The 26848-nt window shown below is 40.3% G+C and overlaps 1 protein-coding gene across 1 annotated transcript; it reads left to right on the top strand.

Moving 5' to 3' along the window:
- The first annotated feature begins 5965 nt into the window (after positions 1 to 5965).
- LOC121928790 (blue-sensitive opsin) lies at positions 5966 to 26227 on the top strand. Its single transcript, XM_042463995.1, has 5 exons — positions 5966 to 6326; positions 12483 to 12651; positions 20903 to 21068; positions 25344 to 25583; positions 26096 to 26227. The coding sequence occupies exons 1-5, from the start codon at positions 5966 to 5968 to the stop codon at positions 26225 to 26227; spliced, it is 1068 nt and encodes a 355-aa protein (XP_042319929.1).
- Positions 26228 to 26848: the final 621 nt, after the last annotated feature.

Here is a 26848-nt window from a genome sequence, read left to right as displayed (position 1 = left end):
TTAACAGCTTGGCTCTTAGCTGAAAGACTGCCTCCTCTGTATGAGCCTGCCTGGAATTTGACATCTTTAGTACAGGTCCCATCGCCTCAAGAGATTAGGTTGGGGAACAGATGAGGTAGCAGCAGTCCAATTATAGAATTTCTTTTCAAAGAAAGTGAAGCTGGATTTATCCTTGTTGACCTTCTGCCATAGAGCCAAACCATATTATTTTTGCCATGCAGAAATATTAGAAATTTGAGGACATGATTCAGTACTAGAAATTTAGGGACAATACTAGAAATACTTATTGGGGAAAGGCTGTAATCTCCCCATAGATACTTCCCTAGCTCTGTTGAAAATGGGGAAACTTTATGCTGTGTACTGTATATATATGTGTACCATTGCACTGTAAGCCCTCTTGCTTCAGTGAAATGCAAAAGTTCTGTGCATTGTTTTGTACAGGTAAACCTCAGTAAACAATGTGGATATGTTCTGAGGTGTTAATTCTTTGGCAGAAAATTTGGTACCAGAAGTAGAAATAACATGGAAAGAATATGGTTAGATTCCTGCTCTACAAACAGAAGAGCAGTTTGACATGCTTCAGCAGACTTTTTATCCAAAATTAACAATATGCACATTTAAAACAAAACAAGCAGGTCAGATAAACCTTGCATAAGTAAACAAAAAGGTTTTGAACCTTCCAGAGACCAATTGAAGGCTTCTTCCAAACTACACCCAGGGATCATTTCCCCCCCTTTCACCAGCCTGTAGTTTTCTTATGATTTTCATTTAGGAGGCTACAGATATAGATCTACACTTTAAAAAAATATATGTTAGGGATAGCTAGTGAGGCAAACTTGCAGTTTCCACCTTTTCTCTCTCTTTTGTCCTTCACACATGTTCAGTAATGAACTCTGGAGGCAGCTGCTATCTACCTTACTTCTTGTAAGCAGGCATACACAGCTACAATACGATTGACCAGAAGAGACTCTTCTCTCAGCTCAAACCTTATTTCATTGTTTACTGCAGACAGGCTGGTGCAACCTGTCCTAAAAGCAGTCATTGAAAAGGCCTTCTCTCATATTCCCACCAAAAATCCTTGTAAAAGTGACAGGATTGAGAGAAGTGTCCTACAAATGTATAGGCACTTTAAGACTGAAATGTTGATTTATTAATCCACCCTAAGCCATGCTAAGAAATAACCAAGAGCTGGAAGTTGTAGCCCCCTAAAAGCAGTGATTCATCTTTATGTAATTTCTGGGAGTGTGGCCAGGCTCTTCACGGGTTACTTCCTTTTGTAATATGGGAGCTATAGCCAGAGTCATACCCATCATGTGAAAGCTGCACCTATTCTGTTTTCTTAGCTAGCAAGATCTGTTATTGCAGGAGCCACCTTTAACACTGATGATTTCTTTCCCCCTGCTTCGTACATCCACAACAGAAACAGCATCCAGCCAAAGGACTGACTGAACATATAAATGGCTCCTGACTGCCTTTTACTCCTTCTCCTTCTCCTTCCTCTTTTAAAAAACAGTTTTATTAGATGGGAGTTTCTGGGGCTCATTTTAAAAATATCTACCATGTATATTAGGTATTATCCACATGGGGCTGTGAATGTCTGATGTGATCCATCAGTGACAGGCTAGAGCCACAAATTATGGGACTAAATTGGATTTCTATGAATGCTGGTGGCACAAATTCCCATGTCAGATACTCCTGATGAGCAACAACACAGAAAGAATACATGCTGACATAAAAAAGTGAGTTTCTCCAGTCTCTGCTAGGAAATGCTATCATTTTTCTGTGTTAAACTTTGATCAGTTTGTAGCCACTGGATCCTGCCACTGAGTTAAGAGCCCCCAAAAGGCTCACCAGGGTTAATTGCACCTGTTTATTACCTTTCAATTGTACAGATGTGAATTTACTCAGCTTTTATGGGGCAGACTGAAGTAGCAAGTAGAAATGAAGCCCTTGAGACTTTGGGAATCTTAACTTTGCCACACATATTCAGGAATTTTATAGAACATCTCCTCCCCCAGTCCTTTTTTCCCTTGTATCTTTTAGTACCCTGTGGAAAGATGCTTTTAAAAGAACAACATGGTTTGGAGTCTAAGGTTCTGAAACAGGCACAGGCATTCTGGTCCACTCAGTCAAGGTTTTGTGCCTACAGAACTGCTACAGTATTAAGTAAAGTTACTGCCAGATTCTCTGTTTCAGGGTCATTTCTTTGAAGCCCCATGTTTTGAAAAAGCGTATTGGAAAAATATAACTAAAAAGTAATGTGCAATAGCAAATAAATAAATACCAGGAATGAGTGACATGAATAAGTTGCGTTTAAGGGCAATAGGCATCAAGGAAGCGATTGGTTTTTAAAAGTAACATGCCAAACTACGCTTACAATACGTTTTCTCTTTTGTTCTACTTTTGTTGCAATGTAATTGAAAGGCATAACCCCAACCTCTTGGACAGTTGTGTTAGCAAAACAAAAAACAACAGACCCTAACATTTGTAAAGTGCTCAGAAATGGATGGACGACATATGCAGAGCTGCACAAGAGATCCGAGAGGGTGTGGTACATGTAGTGCCATTGAAGAGCTTTCCTTCTTGTACATCCAATGGCAAGTTGTCAAGATGGTTTTAGAAACAGTAGCTAAAGAACCTCTTTAACACCCCCAATCCCTGCAAAGCTGTGAGACGGATTGTTGTCTCACTTCCTGAGATGGGGGTGGGTGGAGAAGGAGCTTCAGCGGTGCAGGAGAGGTGAGTGGCAGGAGGGGGGCTTTCCCAAAGAATACAAGTGACCTCCTTTATTTTTCCAGAAGGATGGTCAGAATATTAAATTAGGCCTACTTCTTTGGGGACAAACCATCCATTTTTGTATTGCGTTAATTCTGGTATAAGACCAAGCTACTGGGAAATGGTGATGAGGAGTTAGCACCAGGGCCAGAGATTGAGTGGAACCATAGGCATTTCCATTATGGTTGGGATGTATAGTTATTATTTATAAATTTGCACTTGCCCATATAAATTAGCATATGGAAAATCCATAGTTATTTCTATCTTCTTTTGTGTTTCCTCCTTTTTTATCCAGGCAAAAGTGGTCACCCTATTTTTGGAAAGATACCAGGACTCATCAGGAAGGAAAACAAAACAAAACAAAACAAAAACCTGCCTCCTCTCACTTTGTTGAGCCAGAAGAAAATAAGAAGCCATTCTTAACAAGCTGTTTAGATCTGGATCTTTCTTCCCATAGAGAGAACAGTTATCATTAGGAGAGATGTTTACTCCACAAGGCCCAAATGGAACCAGATGACAAATAAGCGAGCCCAAATAATGAGGTTTCACACCTTAAAGCCTCAACTAGCCTGGTAGTAATCCCTTGCTTGAAGCCAAGGACCCACCTGTAACATGGCCCATCTCTGACACACTTCCGATAGTCTTCCGTCAAAGATGCGACTTCTGCTAAATTGGGCTAACGTATTACACTAAGCAGCAAAGCATAAGATTATAAAGGGTAAAGCAGATCCCCAATAAGAAAACAGCTGACCCTTTGCCAGCTACACTTTGTGAAATGCTGAAGTAGGTCATAAGGAAAGCTGGACTATAAAAGATGGCCAACACCTTGTTAATACTCCATTGGAAAAACCAATGGAATTATTCAAAGAGATAGCTGCATTAGTTTGTTTTAGCATAAAAGACGTAAATTAAACCAGTAGCCCCTTTGAGACTAACCAGGAAGAGGAATTTTTTACTGTAAGCTTTTCTGGACTCCAGTCAGCTTAACTGGATGCAAAGAAATTAGTTTTCTTTGGCATGAGATGATTGAAAACAGTGTTGTGTGTTATGTGAAACAGAGGTGAATCTTTTTCTTCTTCTTTTTTTTTTTAAAAAATATACCTTTCTGAAGGAGTAAAATATTTATTTAAATACTTTTAAGTTTGCCCAGTTAAGTTGTTGTTGTTGTTGTTGTTGTTGTTGTTGTGTGCCTTCAAGTCATTTCTGACTTATGGCAACCCTAAGGAGAATCTATCATGCGGATTTCTTCACCGAATTTGTTCAAAGGATGTTTGCCCTTGCCTTCCTCAGGGGCTGAGAGAGTGTGATTCAGAGGTTTCGTTGCCAAGTGGGGATTCAGAGCCTGGTCTGCCAGTTTCCTAGCACAACATCAAGTCACTACATCAAGCTGGCTCTTGATTGCCCAAATCAGTGCTGACTCCAAATTATCTGATGCCATATTCTTCCCTGAAATATTTCCTCTATGTTTGTTTCCTTAACCTGTTTTGTTCATAGATAACATAGAGTCATCTCCTGAGATTATGATACTTTAAGAATAGCTTCCTGTTCTGTGAACCTGTCTAAACATGGAAGTCAACACTTCTCTGAGTCTCATCTGACCATGACACATTAAAATAGCCAACAATATGAACTTCTGTGAGGTAAAAATGGAAATGAGATTGCGGAGATGGGAAATATGTTACTTCAGGCTTAGTGTAAAGTAGAAATGGAAATACACAGCCCTCCAGCTGAGTTTGAACTGCAACCCCCAGCATTGGTTATGCTATCTAGTGTTGCTGGGGTGTGAAGTCAAACAACATCTGGAGTACTCCATGAATGAAAGAAATGGTTTCACTCTGGGAAGGGAGTGATACTGTACATTTTCCCAGTGCCCAGGCATAATGAGTTGTGATGAATGTCATCAATGAAGTTCAACCTAGATGGACAAACAAAGGGAGACAAAACTAGCAAACAAAAAATAATCCCTCATTTTCATAAGCCATTCAATGTGTTTTTGAATGCATCTTAAATTCGAAAAAGAAAACTGAACACTTTATTAAGCTGAGTCTTGGGGGGACCTGGCTGTGACACCAGATACAATCTTCATAGATTCAGAATGGCAATTCAGATAACAAAATTATTTATCAGTTATCCAGTGCTTTAAAGTGAAACCCCATTCCTCATAGATAAATCACAACTGGGATTCAGTTAGACTTAATCTGGGTTACTGGGTATAAGACTGTAGTCTTAAAGTATTGCTTCTTGTAAAGTTTTATGGAAGTTCATCTAATGAGTTCATTCATGGTTTTACTCTACTCTACTCTTCACTCCTCTTCACAACACCCTTCTGACTATTGCCATGCTTCAGCTGGGTAATGCTAGGAGGGAATGGAGGTGCCTTCTTAGGTTCTTGGCTAAGATGCACTGTGAACTGGGACTGTCCCAGCCCAATGCACAGTTCGTTGTTAAGTCTTCATAAGAGCATCCCTTCCCAAATGCTCCTCAATGTTGCAGCCATTTGATTATATATATATACCCATTCAAATACCTACTCACACAGTTCCTTCTGTAAAGCTAAGGATCTAATGAAATAGGTTTTTTTTCTGCTGCAGTTGTGCTTATGTGCACTCAAGCATTTATGAATCGCCATAAATAATTTGTTGATTTGTTATTAGATAGGAAGCCACAGCATGTTATTTCATACCAATGCAAAGCCTCCTCTTTCTGCTTTTCCTAAAATTTCTTAGTTAAATCAATGACCTACCAGCCTCCCTCATTTCTAAATAAACCAAACTCCCCAAATGATATTAAACACTTAATAGAAACTAATACGCCTTAGGGCAGGTTTTGGGGCCAACTAGCTGCTTAAAGGATGCTTAAAGCATCAGCCCCTCTCAATCCCATTGCCCTTGTCATAAAAAGTTAGCCTAGACCCTAATCCTTCCACCCTCTCCCTCCTCCTCCCTCTCCTCCAACAGAACTGGGCAGAGGGTATAAAAACCCCCTTTCAATCCTGGCTTCGCCAGCCCCAGATCATAGATGAAGGCAGACGCACCAGCCCTGCATTCCCTTAGGGGATTTGCTGTTTTCTTGACAATTTTTAGGAAAATAACTAAGGTTGGGTGGGGGGTGGAACAAGCCCAAATTTCATTGGCTTAAAAAAGAACAATAGGTGCAACAACAGTATAATAGTTGATTAAATAAGCAAATCATGAATGGCACGGAAGGCACCAATTTCTATGTGCCACTTTCCAATAAAACAGGGCTGGTGCGGAGCCCCTTTGAATATCCCCAGTATTACCTAGCTGAACCCTGGAAGTACAAAATTGTGTGCTGTTACATCTTCTTCCTCATTTCCACCGGGCTGCCCATCAACATCCTTACCTTACTTGTGACCTTCAAACATAAGAAGCTACGGCAGCCACTCAACTATATCCTGGTTAATCTCGCAGTAGCGGACCTCTTCATGGCCTGTTTTGGCTTCACCGTCACCTTCTACACAGCCTGGAATGGCTACTTCATATTTGGTCCCATCGGCTGTGCCATTGAGGGCTTCTTTGCAACATTGGGAGGTAAGATCTATGAAAAAAATAGTGAGCAATATTAGAAGGAAACTATGCCACCCTTCTAACCTAGCAGGTGGCATCCTGCAGATCTGAAAAGTGTTGGTCCATGCTTGTGGCACTACAGTAACATGCAGAAGCCTTTCAATCTTTGTAAGTTTAATGCAATAAGTTCATCACTGATATTTCAAAAGCTGTAAAAAAGTAACTCACCCTTATATCATCATGACATACACTTATTTACTTATTGAAGAGGTGGGTAACTTGTGTCCAGCTGTTATGGGACTGCAATCTGCACAGTCTTTTATTTTTGATTGTGCTGGGGCTGGCTGTTGAGAGCTGCAGTCTGACATCTAATGGGTCATAACTTGCTCACTGCTGATGTATTCCATTTAAACCCCATTTCTTCCTCCAAGCAGCTCTCAAAAACAGCCCTGGTTAGGTTAGGCTGGTGACTGAAAGGGATCCACTGAGCTCCACGGGTATCTCAATTATGCTAGCAGAACATTGTAATAATTGCTAATGGAATAAAACCATCCCACAGGTTCATAGAATCATAGAATAAGAGAGTTGGAAGAGACCACAAGGATCATCCAGTCCAGCCCCTTGCCATGCAGGAACTCGAGTAGTAGCATCATTTGATTCATATTCCCAGATGGCAGGGGGTTTGACTGGATGGCCCTTGTAGTCTCTTCCAACTCAGTCTCAAAACCAAAAACAACCATCCATATATTTATTATTTTGGTTTTAAGTACAAGTGCTGAAGCTCGCAAAATATAATTTTTCTTCTACTAGAATTAACACTTTCCATCCAAAATAAATATTTTTATGCATTATATTTGTAAAATAAAATTGGGATTGTTTTTTCAATTTAGCAAATACTTCTCAATTTAGCAAAACATTGCTATCTATCTATCTATCTATCTATCTATCTATCTATCTATCTATCTATCTATCTATCTATCTATCTATCTATCCATCTATCATCTATCATCTATCTGTGCCTGCAGTGGATGTGTATGTCCTCAAATCTGAAAATCTGGTGAAAGGGCATTGTGCGTTTGAATGTAGCATTTTCAGTATTGTAAATTACAATTTTTTTTGGTCGTAGTACGAAAACCATTATTCCTGAGAAACTAATACCAAACATTGTACTTCATAGACCCTTCCTGCTTTCAAGGAATACTTTGCTTAAGCACTCTTGATGTTAAGAGTTTAGTGCAATCAGTTAAAAGAGAGGTAGCCAAGGGCAAATCCAAGCATCCAAAACTCATAATTAGGGATGCCACCATATGCTGACTCTAGAATCTAGTTCAAGAGCATAAAGCTGATTTGTTTAACTGAGATCCGGTCCTTTGGTAAGGCTGTAAAATGCTGTTTAGATGTTTCTCTGTGCTGCAAGTTCCCAAGCATTCTCATAAGCACCATTTCTTCATGGAGCCCTGTATGCTACATCACCATCCCATCCTTGGCAGATAACACACACTCCCTAATGCTGAATCTTTACTTCTCCTTTGGCAGATTTTGCACCTTTTTTGAGAGCCAAAGGCAAATGAAGTGCTGTTTGGATACATGGAATGAAGGCCATTACTGGTGTGGTCATGCCAGCATCACCCAAATATCTTAATATAATTCACCAAGGTCTTAATCAGTGTTATATACTGAAGGACAGGGAAATCTTCATGATTTCTGTCACATAGGATGCACACATCTTTTCTATGTAGATGTCATAAAATATCTGTAAAAGTTTGGAGAGGCACATGGATGGACAATAGGGAATTCTTCAGCTGAAAACAAATTTGCCAATGATAAATTAAAACCTCTGTCCTAACTAAAATATGCACCGTGTCTGTTTTGTTATTCCCTCTGCTTGAGAAGGATCTCATATACTGCCCATTTCCTCACTTTTTGCCTAATGCTCAGATAGATGAAAAATGTCACTTCTTATTCTGCTGGACACATCTCCAAAAGGGGTGCTGAAAGGACCCTTTCCCACTACATAAAGACAACTCTAGAGACATGGATGCTTCTTATGACTTGAGAACACAATTCTCAAATCCACGTGCAATGGAGGATTGAATCTGCACTGAATTCCCTCTCATGGCCATGGTCATGCTGGCTGGAGATGTCTGTAGTGCAAATAACAACTTTTCCAAGCTCTGTGCATGACCAAACTGGCTTGTGCTATAGGTGTGTCACTTACAAGAAAATAATACCCCCCCCCCTTTTCCATAAAGATTTTTTAGTGTTTTCCATTGTGTCCTCATATACAAAAGGTATTTGTATGTCAGAATAATACAAATAGTGAATTTACTAACATTTCTTTTTAAAACTGCTAGAGATTGTTTTTTTAAAAATGAAAGAAAATATTGGTAGAAGTGTGCTGATTTCTTTGAGAAGCTGTAAACCATGTGCTTAATCCACATTAACGCAAAACTGAAGCACAACCAGACAATATAAATGTAATAATATGGGTATGCTCTAAGAAATATGTTATTTTTTACAAGTGATCCACAGTAAAACACTAGGTAGTCACGGGTCTAGAAAGAATTCATATACTTGTCTTTTGCACAAGAATTCATGCCATTCAAGGAAGAAGGATAACATTCTCCATATTCTGTTTCAGAGGACAAGGCAAATATAGGAGTTTATTGCATTGCTAAAAACTGCGACTTACTGCTGCCATTTTCAATTCAAATTCAGGATACATCTGGATATTTTTGCATGCATTTTGCCACTGATTCCACCGGCCGAGTGCAGTCCAGCTAACTTCCAGCTAGAATCTGAGCTCAGCCAGACTCTTCAAAACCAGGAAGCTTCTGGCTTTGCAAATTGGCTAGTTGAGCTTGGAGGTTAGCTGGGATTCACCTGGCCAGTGGCATTGGAAGCAAAATGCATGTGATAATATCTGAATGTATCCCAAATTCAAATTGAAAATGGCAGCAGTAAGTCACACTTTTTTTAGCAATGTGATAAACTCCATAGATGGCACAACTGAAGCAGGGGAATGTCAATGGTAGACAGGCTGGGAGAAAATGGCAGGATTTAGAGAGCATGGGGGGGAAAAAGAAAAAGAAAAATCAACAACAGTATGACCTAACAGATTAAAAAAACAGCCAAATTAGTTTCCTAGAAGGGAAGTGTAAGTCAACCTGCCAGCTCTGGAGGAATAGTTTTGAAAGTCTTCGCTCTATATGGTATTTTCAACTAAATTTGCCCTCTCATACAAACTGTTATTTGTCCTGTGGGAGAAAACATACAGTATCCATATGACACATATGTGCTTCCCTACACAAAAATCCACCAGTAGCTTTCGAAGGTGGAGGGACAATTTTATTGGGAAACCTGCATTGGAAACACAGTAGGAGAATAATATTCCACCATTTTGCAGCTCCTTTTAAATAATAAAATAAAATAAAAAAACTTCTTCAGAATATGTTCAATGTAGGTGTCTTGTGTCAAATGTAGTTGTATTCAGAGAGGACAGGAGCTCCCTGTTGTTATAATCTGTGTGCAAATAGTTAACCATTTAATGACATAGGCAGTGCTTTCAAAGGCTGTGACTGGAAAAGCTAGTGTCAAAGGCAAGGAATGTGCGCACTCCTTGGGTTAAGAAGATTTCCCAAAGAGGAGGGTATTTACCTCCTAGCAGCAGTTTTCTGGGACACAGTCCTACAAAACAGAGTTAAAACAGGAAGTCTTCTCCATTTTAGATTTTAATCTGAGCATGTAAAATTTCAAAAATACTAAATAATAATAAAAAATTTTTTAATCTGAGCTGAATAAGTATTTTGAGCAAGTCCTGTCATACCTGTGAAGCTCATATCTAAGCTGAATGCAGCAGACATTTTGTAGCACCTCTAGTGATAGTAGGGTTGCCAGGATGGTTATGGGATGCGGTTCCTGCAATGTTAATCCTGAACAGATTGTGGAGCAGGACAAGATACCATAAAGCTCCATCAAACTGAGTGAAGGAACAACATCACTATTGCCCCACCAGTGGAGGTGGATGTCAATAACTGTTCACAGTGTGCTATGTATACAAACACAAAAAATCTGTATAAAAGACCCACCTTTTTTTGGGGGGGGGGGGGGAGAAAAGCGAGTTCTGAATTGTGAAGATTCTTGAGAAACTCTCTCTGTGGTCATTCATTCAAATATTTTTTTAAATTTCTTTTCATCCCTGTCTCAAAGACCACATTCCAGGGGTGAGTAGGCCCTCAGGCAACCAGGTGAGACCAAAAATACCAACATAAGACTCTAAGAGGGTTTTCAACATTTTAGAATGGGGAAGGGAAACCTGTACAGTGAATGGGGTATAAACTTCAACAGACTTAATCAGAGGGTTGGATTGGGAGCCCTGGGGGGCTGGCTTCAGTTCCAGGTCCTGGGGTTCCTTATCCCTGTCACACAGGAAAGTGCTTCTATTCCTATATTAAGAGAAAAGTCTGTGTCCAGTTAGAAAGATAGCTTTCAGGAGCATTTCAAAGACGATCTAGTAATGCAAAAATACAATACAGTATTAGTTGTCTGAACCTGGGGGAATTCATCCGAATGGTTCTACCCATTTGTGCCACACACTCACTGCTAACCAGCTACCCACATGGCAGACATAGATTATTGTAAGACTGGTGCAGACTGTGCAGTAGCATGGCTAGCTTTTGTTTTCCAGAATGCAGGATTTCAAAGCAAAGGCAACTAACTGCCTTTTCTAAGATCAATAGTTACTGAACTGCAGTGCGAAACCAGAATCGAGAGCAGAAATTAAGTTGTCCTGTGATTAAAGCCATGCCCATCTTTCTTTTTATAAGGTTTATTTTACATTCAGGATCAGTGTCTATTATTTTTATTCTCCTGTTGTATAAACATTTCAAACTTCTCCATGTAATTAAAAAGCTACCTTCAACTAGTCTCCATGTTACATGTTAAGTGCTTTAACAGGGGTTTGGTGGGAGAAAAGTTTTAATTTCAAAGAAAGAGAGGCCAAACCAAAATGAAAAGAACCGACATGGTGGAGTTGAAGCAGACATATTCTCATCTGGAAATAACAAAGCTTCTATTTACCAATGCAGAATTAGGGTACATTTTCTGACAAAATTGTACACTTTGAGTTAAGAAAGTGTCGGCACTCTCATGGATATGCTGTCATGACTTTTCAGTATTTCCTGATATGCATCCAGCCCAGCCTCATATCATTTATTGCTGCTTTAAAATAAATGAGTTATTTATAAATTTATAAATGAAGATAAATTATCATTCTCTCCATCATGAGAATGTTCCAAATGTTGATAGTAAAGTCCTGGCAGAATTAGATGACAAAAACAAAATGGATGTGCACAAATGATGAACTCAAAGCACAAGGTATGCATATGTTCACAATATAACATGAAATCCTATAAGGCTACTTTACAGTGGGGAAGACCCCCCACCCTCCCACGCTATATGGCAGTGGTTCATTAGGGAACATTTTTGTTTAATGATGTAAATGAGAACATTGTCTATGAAAAATCATATTATATTTTGGGTGAGAAGTGAAAAAGGTAGACTAGATTAAAAGCAATAGCTGCTTTTCCTACATGAAACCCTATGTACTTAACTTATCATTGGGTGATTACATGCAGCAGGCATTTACAAGCTTATGACCCAGGCTAGGCTCAGATAATCCTCTAAGTTTTGATTACTTCTGATCATGAGATTAATAGACTCATATGCTCATGTGTAAAACCAAAGGTTGATAATACTTGCAACACTGTTGACATTTCATCAGTGCCATAAATGGCTTTTGGTGGCCTTTATATCACCATGCATCTCAGTTGTTGTGTAGAACGTCTAACTGCTGAATATGGATTCAGAGCTCTTAACAGAGATGAGCTATAAGCCTCCTATCTAGAATAAGCATATCATGCTTCTCCACTAATTTAAAATGTCTTGGATTAGGCATTTCTTCAGAGACCAGTCTGTTACTAATCCTGAGTTCCCAGATGTTGTTGGACTATAGTGTCCGCAATCCCTGGCAATTACTTATTGTAGCTGGGAATAATGGGAACTGCACCTCAAAAAGCATCTGGGGATTTGAGATTAGAAAAGGCTACTATACCTTTCATATCCAACCAATTTGTATTACATAGCTTTGTTTGTTTTTCCTCTCCCCCTTACTGCTTGCAGGTCAGGTTGCCCTCTGGTCGCTGGTTGTCCTAGCCATAGAGCGTTATATCGTCGTCTGTAAGCCCATGGGCAACTTCCGCTTCTCTGCCACTCATGCCTTGTTAGGCATTGCTTTTACTTGGTTTATGTCCTTCTCTTGTGCAGCTCCACCTCTCTTTGGTTGGTCCAGGTAAGAAAACTTGGTGCATTTACTAGCAATAGCATAGCTACCTTGTTGCACTGTCTTCAAATCCAACTAGTCATCAAGATCTGATTGGTTTTGCTTAGTGCCATTCCCATGTGGTGTGCAACAGCAGATATGAAAGGTGATTGGTCTCAGTTCTGGAATGACTGTACATGCAGACTGTAAGTGCAGTTTTTGTGTATTTGTATAATAATTAGTAAATTGGAATGTATTGCATACCAATTTTGCAAACGTTACACAGATGGGAACCACCTTCCCCTTGCCAATTAATTATGGGACCTACTAGTATGACTACTCAATCAACACATGATTCCAGCATCTGACTATTTCCATATAATTTCTGTTCTGGAAAACAGTGGAAGCATTTCTAGTAAGAGGCATCATTTCCAGTATAACCATTGACAACAAAAACAAAATGAAACAAACTAACAAAAAAAGTCTGGCAAGCATCCTTCAGAGGACAGAACAAATAAGAGAACAAGTCTTAGAACATCAAAGGAAGGAAGGAAGTACATTACCTAACATGTTTTGGCCCATCATGCCATCTAAGGCTTTCCTCGAGAGAGATTTAAAGCTAGGTCTGCTCAGATCTTTAAACAGGATTCAAAACAGATGACTGACTTTGTTTTGCTTTTAACCAGGAACAGCAGAATCCTACATAAGATTGTGCCAAAGAGTGGAGGCTTGGGTTCTCACACAATTACATCAGACTTTAAAGAAGCTATCCAAAATTCTGATCCCAATAGGTTCAGTGCCCTGCAGGGCATGTTCATTCATACATTGAGAATATGGATTAAGTCGACAATGAAAAATAGGACCTGGGATAGAAGTTGTCATAGAGATTTGTCACAATTCATTCTGACCCTTGTGAACAGAGGATCTTGCAGTTTGAGCAAGCCAATAAGCAAAGGAATAGGGTGGCAGAGAAGAGATCCCCTGTAACACACCCCTTGTGTGTTTAGTGGAAATACTGGCTGCTTGTACAGCAATTGTCTGGTGTCATGTTCCACCTGCTGTGGCCCATTTAGCAGCTGCTTTCTTCTCTGGAGAACCCAAGGCGCACTTGTGTATGCATGCATGTATGAGCATACAGAGGGCATCTATTTTAGGCATGCCAAGACACACAGACATGGGCACACACACACACACACACACACACACACACACACAGCAACTGCTGCACAATTAAAAGAGCCTGTTTATCAGTACTGAGCCACTGAATAGATCTCTATATGGTGGGTAGTTTTCAAATCCATTGGGTTTCCACATGTGGAAGCTGAGAGTGTCCATATGGGATGTGGACCCCATTGCCATTTGCTTCTGAACCCCAGAACTAGAAAGGGGTTGGGAACTTGGGGTATAAGTTGTATTGAAGGAACACAGTGATGGAAGGCTTGTACTTTCTCAATTTTCTTGGTTATAATTCAATGCAAAGGAAGTGACCTCAAGGGACATGTAGTTCAATCCCCTATCATGCAAGATGACAGAACTAAAGAATTCCTGAAAGATGGCCCTCTAAGCTCTGTTAAAAGACCTCCAAAGAAGGCAAGTCCATCACCTCCCTGGGCAGTCTATTTCTTTGTTGTACAGCTTTTATAGTCAAAAAGTTCTTCCTAATGTTTAGGAAGCATTTCTTTTCTTGTAACTTGAATTCACTGGTTTGTGTTTCTGGAGAAGCAGAAAATAAGCTCACTCCCTCTTCTACATGACCTCATAAAATCATAGAATCATAAAATCATAGAGTTGGTAAAGACCACAAGGGCCATCCAGTCCAACCCCCTGCCATTCAGGAATACAGTGTGCCCATGCTGTACATGAGCTCGCCATACACTGACTTGAGGCCACATGGATGGCCAGCCCTACTATGGTGAATGTGGCTTGATTATAGGTGAAATTTGCCTTATGCCAGGGTGGGTGGGTGGGTTCCAGAATGGATCCCCCGCATAAGGCAAGGGCACACTGTACACAATCAAAGCATGCCTGACAGATGGCCATCCAGACTCTGTTTATAAACCTGCAAAGAAGCAGATTCTGCCACATTCCAAGGCAGTACATTCCACTGTCAAACAGCTCTAAGGACAGTCTTCTAAGTACCTAGGTGGAATCTCTTTTCCTGTATCTTGAATCCATTGCCTAGTCTATGGAGAAGCAGAAAACAAGTTTGCTTCATCCTCAATATGACATCCCTTCAAATATTTAAATATGGCTACCATGTCACTCCTTAACCATCTCTTCTTCAGGCTGAATATACCCAGCTCTGTAAGCCTCTCCTTCATAGGGCATGGTTCCCAAACATTGCTTCCCATATTTAAATATAGTTATTTTTCTGCACAAAGAGCTGTCTGTTCAGCCCATCCATAGACTTTCAGCACCAAAATATTTAACACTGCCCCCATTTATTTTGTGAGATCCAAGGCCCGAGCCCGCAAAGTGTATTTTCAGCTGTCACACTGGTTCATGTTGAAAATGTTTTCTCCTATACACAAGATTCAGGACCCCAGAACTACTTGGTTTTCACATATCTAGCGGGAGTTTTTACTTCCTCTCCCTCTCCCCCCTTTGAACAGCAGATGTTTCTGTTTTCTCACAAACTCTTCTGGAATGCTGACTTCAAGAACAGTTTTCCACATGACATTGGGGCCCTGCTGTTCAAGAAATGCAATCTCCAATCTCCCTTGGTCATATGAGAATAGTTTTGTGGTTTTTTGGATCCCAGCTGAGCCATTACCTCTTTCTGGTAAATAGTGATACTTAGAAATACACAATTGGTAGCCATTTCTGAGAACCCCTCCATCTGTGGTAAATCTTATTGCACTCCTGGCATACAGGCTTACAATTGTAATTTCCACAGAGTTTCAACACTGTTGAGAACAACAGGCTTCTTCTGTGTGGACAAGTGGAAAGTAAGAGTACATAAGTGCCTGGCACGCACTGCTATTATTATACGCTGTGTTACAAATACCTGAAGTGAGCCCTTGACAGTAGGATTTTGCAGCTAGGCTTCAAAAGCGTTGTTTCTAATTCACCTTATAATTACCCCCTTTTCATGGTCTTTATACTTACTAGAAGAAAATCCAGGAAATGCTGGTGGTAGCTTACGATAAGTAAAGTTATGCTGCTGTTTTGTGTGAGTGTAGGGCTGGAAAAGAATGTATTATATCTTTTTTGGAGAATGGGGGGCATAATAACATTGCTTTTTGTTAAAAGGATGGTAACTGCTTGCAGTGATGTTACTCTCTTTTTGGTGTACCTATTAATGTTAACTTGCTGCTTCTAAAGTGTTGCTTTTTTTTTGGGGGGGGGAGAGATTAGGATCTATTAAGTATGCTTTTTAAAGATAACACTGTTTAAAATGTAACTAAAAAGTGATGTATTAGTAACAAACCTATTTTTTAAGAAAGGAAACAATGAGTAATGAGTTCTGCTTGAGACCTTTTTTTGAATGTCTCTGTGCTTCTAAAGCTTAAATGGGTGAAGCATGTCTTCCATTGCTTCATCCTTCCCCCCTGTACTGACAGGCAGTGGGGAGGACTTATAACTGCACAGAGGGTGTCTTGGTCCCTGTTACCCTTCCCCAAATAAGGGAAGGTGTAGGGAAAAGTGAGCCAGCAGGAAGATGTGGGAATTGGCAAATGTGGGGTGTCAGCTCCATTTTTGAGTTGTATCTATTTGGAGGAGAATGGATCTGATCTCAAAAGGGAACAGTCTCTTTAGCTGGTGGTGGCAGGGTGTGTGCACTTGAATCTTTCACAGCCGAAGCCTGACGTTATTCCTACCACTCCTACCAAAGATATGATTCATACAAATCTATCAAACATATTGCGGCTTCTCTACAGTGATGAAAAATGCCACAGTTACCTGAAGCCAGTGCTGGCAGCAGTGGTGCACTAGGGCTGGTGTCACCCCATGCCATAACTCATGGTGTCATCCTCTCATTTCACACTATACAGACTATGGTCATTGTAAATCATAATCCCCATGTACCACTGAATGTGGTAATAGCTATGACATAAATAACTAGCAAAATTAAAATTATACCTTCAAATTACAATAGCATATGCACAACCTAAATGTATTTACATATACATAGTGAAGATTTGGTTAAAATATGATGTTAAAAAAACTTTAAAAGAATATTTTTATAGACCTCATCAGCAAGGAGAATGCTTGTAGCAAATTAGCTTGCTTCATGCTTCAGCACTGGATTAAAGAGCAGCAAGTAGACTTGTGGATGAACCTGCTGTTTGTCATTTTTCTGAAAAGGATTTAATCATGTGAAGTGCAATGGGGCTGCTGCAGCCATATTAATTAATCTCCAAGGGGTTCCTGCTTTAAGACACCTGTGCAGTCATGTAGGAAAAAACTAAAAATGTAAGCAAAGATTTTTTAAGGTTCAGATAGGTAAGGTCTGGAGTTTGGGACCAGTGATTGGAACTGATGGAGAATGTACTCCTCAAAAACAGATTCAAAGTTAGGAAAACATAACCAGAGTTCAAAGTCACTTTCTAGTTTTGTTTTAAACAAAGCTTTATATATTTGTGGGTTCACCTTTTTAAAATAGAGAACATCCTCTCCTGGAGGCTTATAAGGGAGCAATTTTCTAGTTCATGGGTGGAGTGGGGCTCTGGGATGGTCATAACACCTACAAAGTTGCCTTGACAAGTAGTCATGGGGATACCGAAATCTCTCTTCTGATCCGTGGCATGGGGAGGCAGAGTTGTTGAGCTGAGACTCCCATAATCTCTAAGTATGCCATGCTAGGTAAAGGTATTCTCCACTGACAAGATAAGGACAGTGCTTATCTCTGTTACTAAGCCGAAAAGCCAACATTGTCAGAGACTACTTTGTAGTCATGTGGCGAGCATGATTGCACAGAAAGGTGTTTACCTTCCCACCGAAGTGGTACCTATTTATCTACTCGCATTTGTATGCTTTCGAACTGCTAGGTTGGCAGACGCTGGGACTAGTGATGGGAGCAGCCCCATCATGTGGCACTTGGGACTTGAACTGTCAACTTGCCGATCTTGCAGTCAACAGAATCAGCATCTTAACCACTCGAATTTGGAGATGCAGTTCAACAACACCTGGAAGGATACACAAACACAGATGCCCACCCATGATACCATGGCTAGGCAATCCAACTTGTCTTGTGTTGCCTATGCTATCCACATCCATCACGATGTGACAGTGGTTTAATCTGCACTTCAGAAATAATGCAATATTACATCACTTTAACTGCCATAGCTCAATGCTGTGGCATCCTGGGATTTGTAGGAAGCAAACAAACATACTCAGCCCATACTTCCTAATCATGCCATTCAAGTAATATCTTTTGCTTTTGAAAGATATTGGTGCAAGGTCCCAACAAACGGGCACTTGGATCCCAGATTTACTTATCCCTTGTTTTGCTTCATCAGGAGCAACTACCAGACATTAGAGCAGCAGAAAGAAACCTGATGCCCTCCAGATGATTTAGACTTAAACTTCAATTCACCTCAGTTTCAGATGATCAGGGATGATGGGATTTGTAGCTGAGTGCACCTAGAAAGTGCCAGGTTGCTTCCTTCCTTCCTAGAGTTCAGAAGTGCTCTGAAGAATACAAGAAATCTTTGTCCCCCACCACCCTTCCCCATTTTGCTTGCCATGAAATGAGCAGGTATCTGACAAGTCCAGCCACACACTCAGCTGTGCAGAGAGATTACAGTAAATTGTTAGTCCCCTGTGGGGAATAGCAAGTGTCAAAATAAACTGATGTTACACATCCTAGTGCAACATGCCAGCTCAGAGCAAACATGTTCATCTCAGTTGTCACCTCCTTCCAGGGAAATCTACATATTGGCCATTGTATTGTTTCTATGACATTGGCACTGGGACACATCAGATCCCTGGAGAAGACATGTATTGGTCTCTTGCTTAAACATGGCAATGTTCACTCAGGTTGAATAATATCCCCTAGGGCTGCAACCTAGTTTTCCAAAATTGATGAATTAATCATATAACTTCTACTTGATTTATGTAACATATTTGCATGAGAGGTAAAATAATATTTCTAAGGGAAAAAAGTTTTTTTTTTGCATGTAGCCTAGCATGTGACATCTTAGAAAAAAGATTCTTTGATGCCATCTGTAGTTTTTGTAAGCATTTATATTAAATGTATTTTTTAAAAAAACCAAAAAACCAAAAAACCAAAACAAAACATTGCCTGATTAATTTGGGAGAAAATTTTTATAATCAAAAGTTTTAATGAATCAAATTAACAAATTAGTTTATTAAATATTATATCCCTAGATTACACTGTATGCTACCTGCTTGCTTTAGGGTGAGCAGAAAGTGAGCTTACTTGATAGGAAGTAGCTCCCTCCTACATTTTGGATAAACATAAATTTGAGAAAGGTGTCATAATGCATGAAAAAATGGGCACATTTCATATGTTTGCAAATCACATGTTAGTCAATGGGATGAGGAGAGAAAAGCATTTGAGCAGTGTCTACAGTTTAAACCATGTGCACAAATATACATGCATGGGGGTAGGGGAGAGCAAAAAGATGAAATGGGTACCACCTTTCAAACAAACAATAGAATGGTGCATGGAGGTAAAGAGTTCTACAGATGCAGCCTTTATGGGTGTGTGAATCTGTAGGAAGCAGGCACCAGATAAGCAATCATCCACAAAAGATCTATTGGCGGGATACAGACCGCTCCTTTCCCCGACAGATCTGGGCCTGAGCTGCCACAGTGGCATCCCCGGAGGCTCCAATCCGCCGCTTTTCCTGGCCTCGAGGAAGCGGCAAAATGCCGCTTCCCCAGGGCCTGGAAAGGGGTGTCCTTGGGGGGGCAGAGAAAGGGGCTGCTCAGCCCCTTTCTCTTTTGTGTCACTGGCACAGCTGTGTAAAGGTGAAAGGAGCTCCAAAATGGGTTGGGTGCCACCATTACAACGCCGCAAGTACGTGCTAGGGTTGCGAGGCGTCTGTAAAGGATGCCCCGAGGCAAACCTAGCACGTATACAGGCCAGTGCTTTGCGCCAGAGTCACCTCCTGGCCTACAGTGAATATGGGCCAGAATGCTCTGGTTCTTAAACAACTAAGTACTAGAAAATACTACATACCAAAAGCAAGGGTCCAAACTCAGATTAAAACACTGGCAAACCATTTTGAAGGATCAAATGTAGAGAGATCTTGTAGCACCTTTTAAAGAAAGAAAGAAGTTGCTAGCATGAGATGCATTTGGTGGAGTGGATGGAAGGCTTTGTACCTCATTTTCCAACCTGTGGGCAACACTCAGTTGTTCCCCAACCCAATGTCTGTTCTAAAAAATCCACTGGCCTCAGAAACAGTGTGGGAGGAAACAGCCTTTATATGGTTAGATATCCTCAGAGTTTTGTGGAGGCACGAATTTCCTTGTTTTTGTCCTTTTTTTTTAAACACCGAGAGGTCTTGGGAAATCTGTAAGGCAACTGGGGCCATATGGAAGGCCTTCAAGGGCTGTATGCAATCTGTGGATCACACAATTCCCACCTTTCACTAAAGGGTGGTAGATGAAATACATTGAGAGAAGAGGTCCTTTCACACTACACAGTTATAGCACTATGGTTTCACTTCAACAGCCATTGCTTCATTTTAGGGAAGTTTGTATATAATTCTCAGCCAGAGAGCTTTAGAATCCCAGGGTTTATAGTTTGGTGAAATACTAAAGCTCTCTGGCTGAGAATTATATACAAACTTCCCCAAATTGCAGATTCCAGGATTTCATTTGGAAAGTGCTATGGCAGTTAAAGTGGAATCATAGCACTATAACTTTGTAGTGCAAAAGAGCCTCAGCTCAGGATCATTTGGGAGCTCCTCCAAAAAAACTAGGGTCATGTTACAGCTGTTGTTTTCAGTTGAGAATACATAGAAATTTCCATAGACAATTGTTAGGCTTATGGAAACTTCTGTCACCTTTTTCTTATCTGAAAATGACTTCAGAGACTGCACACAGGAAGGAACCTAAAATGTAGTTGCCAGCAACTTAAAGATGCATGAAGATGCTCTGAGAAAAGTTGTCAGATTTAACTCATTGTTTTCTTCTCTTGAAATCCCAGATGTTTCACTAGGGAAAGGTTGCCTAGGTAGCAGCTCCATTGCTTATTTTGCCATGTACTGGGTCCTAAGCCAATGCCACCTGTCTTGATCCAGAAGTTTTACTGTAAAATAAAATATTTTATGTAAAAATAAAAATCTGCTCTTTTGCTTGACAGGTATATACCCGAGGGAATGCAGTGTTCATGTGGTCCAGACTATTATACTCTCAACCCTGATTACCACAATGAGTCCTACGTCCTCTATATGTTTCTCATCCACTTTGTTATCCCTGTGGTTATCATCTTCTTTTCCTATGGGCGGCTCATATGCAAAGTCCGAGAGGTAATGTATCTTTTTACAGACTGAAGACATGGGGTGGTGGTGAAGCCAGGACTAAAGAATTGATGAATGAAATGCATACTGGACTTTGACTACAAGTGTGTGTGTGTGTGTGTGTGTGTGTGACAAGATGAGCCAGGCATGATTTTTGTGCTATGAACATCCAGATTATATCTGTGTTCTGTAAAAGAGGAGAGCAGGGAAAAATTCTAAAGACACAAGACCCAAAGTTATTTTTAATATGCATAATTGGAAATTCTTCTTAATCATAGGCGACTGGAATGCAAAAATAGGAAACAGAGAAGAATAATAGATTGCAGGAAAAAATTGTCGTAGGATCAAGAAATGAAACAGGAGACAGACTGACTGAATTTTGTGAGGCCAACAGTTTTTTCATCACAAACACATTCTTCAAACAATCCAAGAAGCAACATGGACATCAGCTGATGGCCAAAACAGAAATCAAATAGATCACATAACTGGAAGCAGAAAATGAAGGAGCAACATTCTCTTTGCAAAAACAAGACAAGGAGCTGATAGTGTACAGAGCATTAACTACTAATATCAAAAATTAGAATAAAGTTACAAAAGGACACTAAACCAGCCATCATGCCAAAACACAACATGAAGAACATCCCTGTAGAAGTTAAAAATAATGTGAAAAATAGATTTGTACTATTAAACACTATTTAGCACTATTAAGCCTAATGGACCATGAGCCTGAAGAACTCTGGACTGAAGCCAGAGACATTGTCAGGGAGGAATGTAAGCTGCCTTAGGTCCTTTCCTGGGACAAAGGCAGCATAGAAACAAAAAAATAAATAAAATAAAAATGAAAAGCAAAAAGTCACCATCTGTTGCCAAAAAGAAAGATTAACCTTAAAGGATGACAGATGAAATTCTTCAAGCAGTTAAGGACATAAAACAACCAAAAGTAAAAAAGGGGACAGAAATAGAGTCAGAACCCTGAATGCAACTATTCAATGGCTTGTGCACAGAGACAAGGACAATTCCTCCTTGGAGTGGTGGTGTTGATGCCTCCAGATAGCTTGTTTATGGTCTGGTGTGGCTGCTCAGGCAAACAACCATGGCAGAACATTAATGGAAGGCACCATGCTTCTGGGCTGTCACCTGGTGCAGTCTGCACTCCCATCCCCACCTCCAGTGACGCCCCTGCATACAATAGAGCTGCTTCAATCTATAGAGACAGGATCTAGTTTTAAATAAAATCTGACAATAAATATGGAAAACAAAACAATAGACCACAGATTGGAAACACTTGATATACATTCTAGTCCTCAAGAAAGGAAGATGTACTAGGCAGTGGTCCCCAAACTGTGCTCTTTAAGGGATTTTGGACTTCAGCTCCCAGAATCCCAGACTATTGGCCAACATTTCTGAAGCTTCTGGGAACTGAAGTCCAAAATCTCTTAAAGGGCACTGTTTGGGGACCACTATACTAGAGGAATCATATTGCAAATATACATTGGATAATAGAATGCACCAGAGAAAATCAACCTGTGCTATATAGATTATAGCAAAACACTTGATTGTGCAGATCATGAAAAACTTGGGATGGCTTTGAATGAAAAGGGTGTGTCATAACATTTGATTATCCTGATGTGTAACCTGTACTTAGGATAAGAGGCTACTATGAAGACAGAATATGGAGGAAAAAATGGTTTCCAAAACTGGCAATGGGGTCAGGCAAGAATGCATTTTATCACCCTGACTGTTGCTGAACATTTTATATATAAAGCATGGTTAGACTTGGAGAACATAGGTATGAAAATTGCAACAATTTAAAATATGCAGGTAAAATCATACTATTAACAGAAAATAGCAAAGGCTTGGAATGACTGCTCAAGAAAGTCAAGGAAGAAAGTGGAAAGAGGGGATTGCAGCTGAGCACTAAGAAATAAAAAATAACGACCATAGATTATTTACATAACTTTAAAGTAGATGATGAAAACATTGGAATAGTTCAAGATTTCCTATATCTTGGCTCAATCATTTATCACAATGGAGACTGCAGTCAAGAAACCAGTAGAAGACTAGGACTGGGAAGGATACTTTTGAAGGAACAAGACAAGATCTTGAAATGCCAAGCTATATCATTGAATAGTAAAGTTAGGATTGTCTATGTCATCGTATTTCCAATTTCTATGAATGGTTGTGAAAGCTAAACAGTGAAGAATGCTGAGAGGAAAAAATTGAAATAATTTGAAATGTGGTGCTGGAGCCTCATTGTGGTATAGTTCTATGGATACTGTGAACTGCTAAAAAGACAAATTAATGGCTCCTAAAGCAAATCAGACCAGAACTGTCCCTAGAGGCCAAGATGGCTGCTGAGACTGTCATGGTTGGCCATAACATGAGAAAACATTACTCACTAGAAAAGACAATAATGCTTTAAGTTGAAGTCAACTTGACAGCACTTAACAACAACAGCAATTGGAAACAGCATATACGTATATAAGGGTTTCCAAATTGCTGTTGTTTTTTAATTTGAGCTATTATGCATACTCATTTTCCTGTAAAACCCAATTCATTCATTTTGTACTAAATGAGCTAATATCTCAGAACAGTTGCTTGGCCGCTGGAAGTAGGCAATAGGCACCTGAGCCTCATTGTCAGGGGTAGGCAACCTGTGGCCCGTGGGCTGGATGTGGCCCGGCAAGGCCTTGGGACCAGCCCCAGCCCAGTCCTGCCGCCGATTGCCGCCGGGGCCTTTGGCTTTCGCGCACAGGAGCAAGGGGGGCAATTGTCTATAGACGTCTCAGAAACATGCATTTATATTAACATTTTAAAAAAAAATCAGCAATTTTTTTGTGTGTCCTCCAGTTTCTTAAAAAAAGTGTCCACCATTTGAAAATGTTGTCCTATATTTGTCCCGGTTTATTTATTTATTTAAATTTTTTTAAAAATATTTAATTATTTATTTTTTTTGGCTTTGGCCCCCCAGTTGTCTGAGGGACAGCAACCCGGCCCCCGGCTCAAAAAGGTTGCCTACCCCTGCTCATTGTGGTATAGACTGCTCTGAGAATTTGACTCCTCAAGCTTGCTCCCTTTTCCTCCTTATTTTAATTAATTTTATTTCTTTTTAGAATTCAACAATCATAAAAAAATCCAGCTCTACCACCTTACTCCCAAAATTAACAATATACAGTTGACCTTCTGTATCAACTCTGTATTCTGCATCCATGGATTCAACCATTCATAGCTTGAAAATATTTTCCCCCTTCAAAATCCAAAAAGCAAACCTTGATTTTGCCATTTTATATAAGGGGCACCATTTTAGTATGCCATGGTATATAATGGGACTTGAGCATCCACAGATTTTGGTATCCACAGAGGTGGCCTTGGAGGGAGAGAAGAACCAGCAGTATCTGCTGGACCTGATTCCCTTCCCCATTGCCATTCCCTTCTCCTTTTGTGTCATGTTTTATTGAGATGATAAGCCTGAATGCAGGGAACTGTCCAATTAACAATTTGTAAGCTGCTCTGAGAGCTTTTGTGGCAGAAGAGTGGGGTGTAAAATGAAAAGAAATGAGAAATGTTTGTGGTGTCTTGGAACCAACCCCCGGTGAATACCAAGGGCCCACTGTAGTTAGAATAATGTGTCAAGAGTGGTCATGTACATATTTTATCACATCACCTATAAATAATATATCCATCTAGCTGTCTCTCTGTCCATATGTAATGCCTATTATTCGTTGTTCTACTTCTATAATATATCAATATCTTTTATGACAAAAATTCAATTGACTAGTCAGATATCTGTCTTCCAACACTGAGTTTTTGAAAATACATTAAAATGAATAACAAGCCGCTATCAAGTTCTGCTCCTTCTTTATTTCTTCTCTTGTCATAGGGCAATGACTAGATGATTTTTCTGCAAGTACCTCTGACCATATTCTATTAAGATATTTATGATATGAAAATTCTTGGGTGGCTTCCCCATGCTTGGAGGACGGGGGGTGGGGAGGAGATCCTAATAGGCCAAGCAAGTGGCAACTGGGATGGGAGGGAGGAATTATGAGATCAGCCACAATATTTGCTTTCCCATGAAGTAGATACTTGGACCAGCTTGTAGTTGCCAGAAAACCTGCTGTTTTCTTTTTCTGATGAAAGACCGCTAGCAATGTATAATATAATGACAAGTGATGATGGCAACAGCTCAATTCTGCCTCATTGTGATGGTAATGTATAAATCACACCAGAGCTACTGGGTTTGAGAGAATCTGCTTGACCCACTGCTGTCTTTTCCTTCCTCAGGCAGCTGCTCAGCAGCAGGAGTCTGCCAGCACTCAGAAGGCAGAGAAAGAAGTTACCCGCATGGTGATCTTGATGGTGCTGGGATTCCTCCTTGCCTGGACCCCGTATGCAGTGGTGGCATTCTGGATCTTCACCAACAAAGGGGCAGACTTCTCTGCTACACTCATGTCAGTGCCTGCCTTCTTCTCAAAGAGTTCATCCCTCTATAATCCTATCATCTATGTCCTCATGAACAAGCAGGTGAGTGATCCTCTCCCCCCCGAATGAGAAAAAGAAAAATCCTTTTTGGCTACTGATGTCCAAATAGGTTTCAGCTCCAGCTTCTCTGAAATTAAACCTGGCATATTCCTTTCTTGCATCATCAGGCCAGCTCTAGAAGGTATCACAGTCCTAATTTGCAGCTTTCTGCTGCTCCAGTTTTGAATGTCAATATGGCTCTGCTGATAAATCTTTGTGTCAGCCAACAGCAATCTTTTCTAACCAAGTCCAATGTCCAATTGGATGTGAAAGTCCATCCTAATCTTCTGTTTAGAGTTTCTTGGAATGACATCCTGGTCATCAAAGTTGCTTCTCAGCAATTGCATCTTTCTGATGAAGGTTAATATGCCTATAGTTGACAGCCCAATGAGGCATGCAGAGACCCACTGCTTTGTACCAGAGCTGAGAGCTGAGTGCTGAGTTTCCTTCACTGTGGAATTTGCACGAATTGTTTCAGGGCATCTTTGTTCTTTTCTCTCTCTTTCTCTTTCCAGTTCCGTAATTGCATGATCACCACAATCTGCTGTGGCAAGAATCCCTTTGGGGATGATGATGTTTCATCTACTGTTTCCCAAAGCAAGACTGAGGTATCTTCTGTCTCTTCCAGCCAAGTGTCACCTGCATAGGCTATGGACAGTTTGACCTTCAGTGATCTGTCACATATTGGGACCAGGAAATAGAAATGGGATCTCCACAGGGTTTCTGGTCCATAAGATTCTCTCATTCAATTGTCTTCATATGCACAGATGTTGCATGCCACATACAGACAAGTGTGTCGAGCATAGCATTCCCCTTCGCAGATTTTTAGCTATACAATTTACGTAATCTCCCTCTGTAATAGCTGGCACACATTCTGTAAGCCTTTGTGAAAGCGTTCCTTTGGTCAAATACCTGCATCTGTCTTCACCTTCACATCTCCAGAAATGGACATGCTATCCATCATATACCTATGAGATATCTGCGCATCAGTGCAGTGGCACTTGTGTAAGGGCTCTGGCAAGTCATCTCCCTTCTCTTCTTGGGCACTCAGTTTTGTCAGGAGAATTCTGTTACCCAAAGAAACAAGTAAAAATCCTGCCTGCTCATTTGTACACATAAAAATGAAATAAAATGTCCTTTAGGCTACTGGATGTTGGTGATTGTTGATGGGGGAAAACTGACTGGTTAGGTCAAGGCTGGGGTCAAACTATTTCAGTGCTTTCAATTTTGCATATACCTGTCTCCATTTGACTCAAAGGTATGTATTT

Source organism: Sceloporus undulatus, chromosome 4 (assembly GCF_019175285.1).
Source record: "Sceloporus undulatus isolate JIND9_A2432 ecotype Alabama chromosome 4, SceUnd_v1.1, whole genome shotgun sequence".
Classification (NCBI taxonomy): domain Eukaryota; kingdom Metazoa; phylum Chordata; class Lepidosauria; order Squamata; family Phrynosomatidae; genus Sceloporus; species Sceloporus undulatus.
The sequence above is the reverse complement of the archived record's forward strand: the minus strand, read 5'-3'. Positions and strand labels throughout refer to the sequence as shown.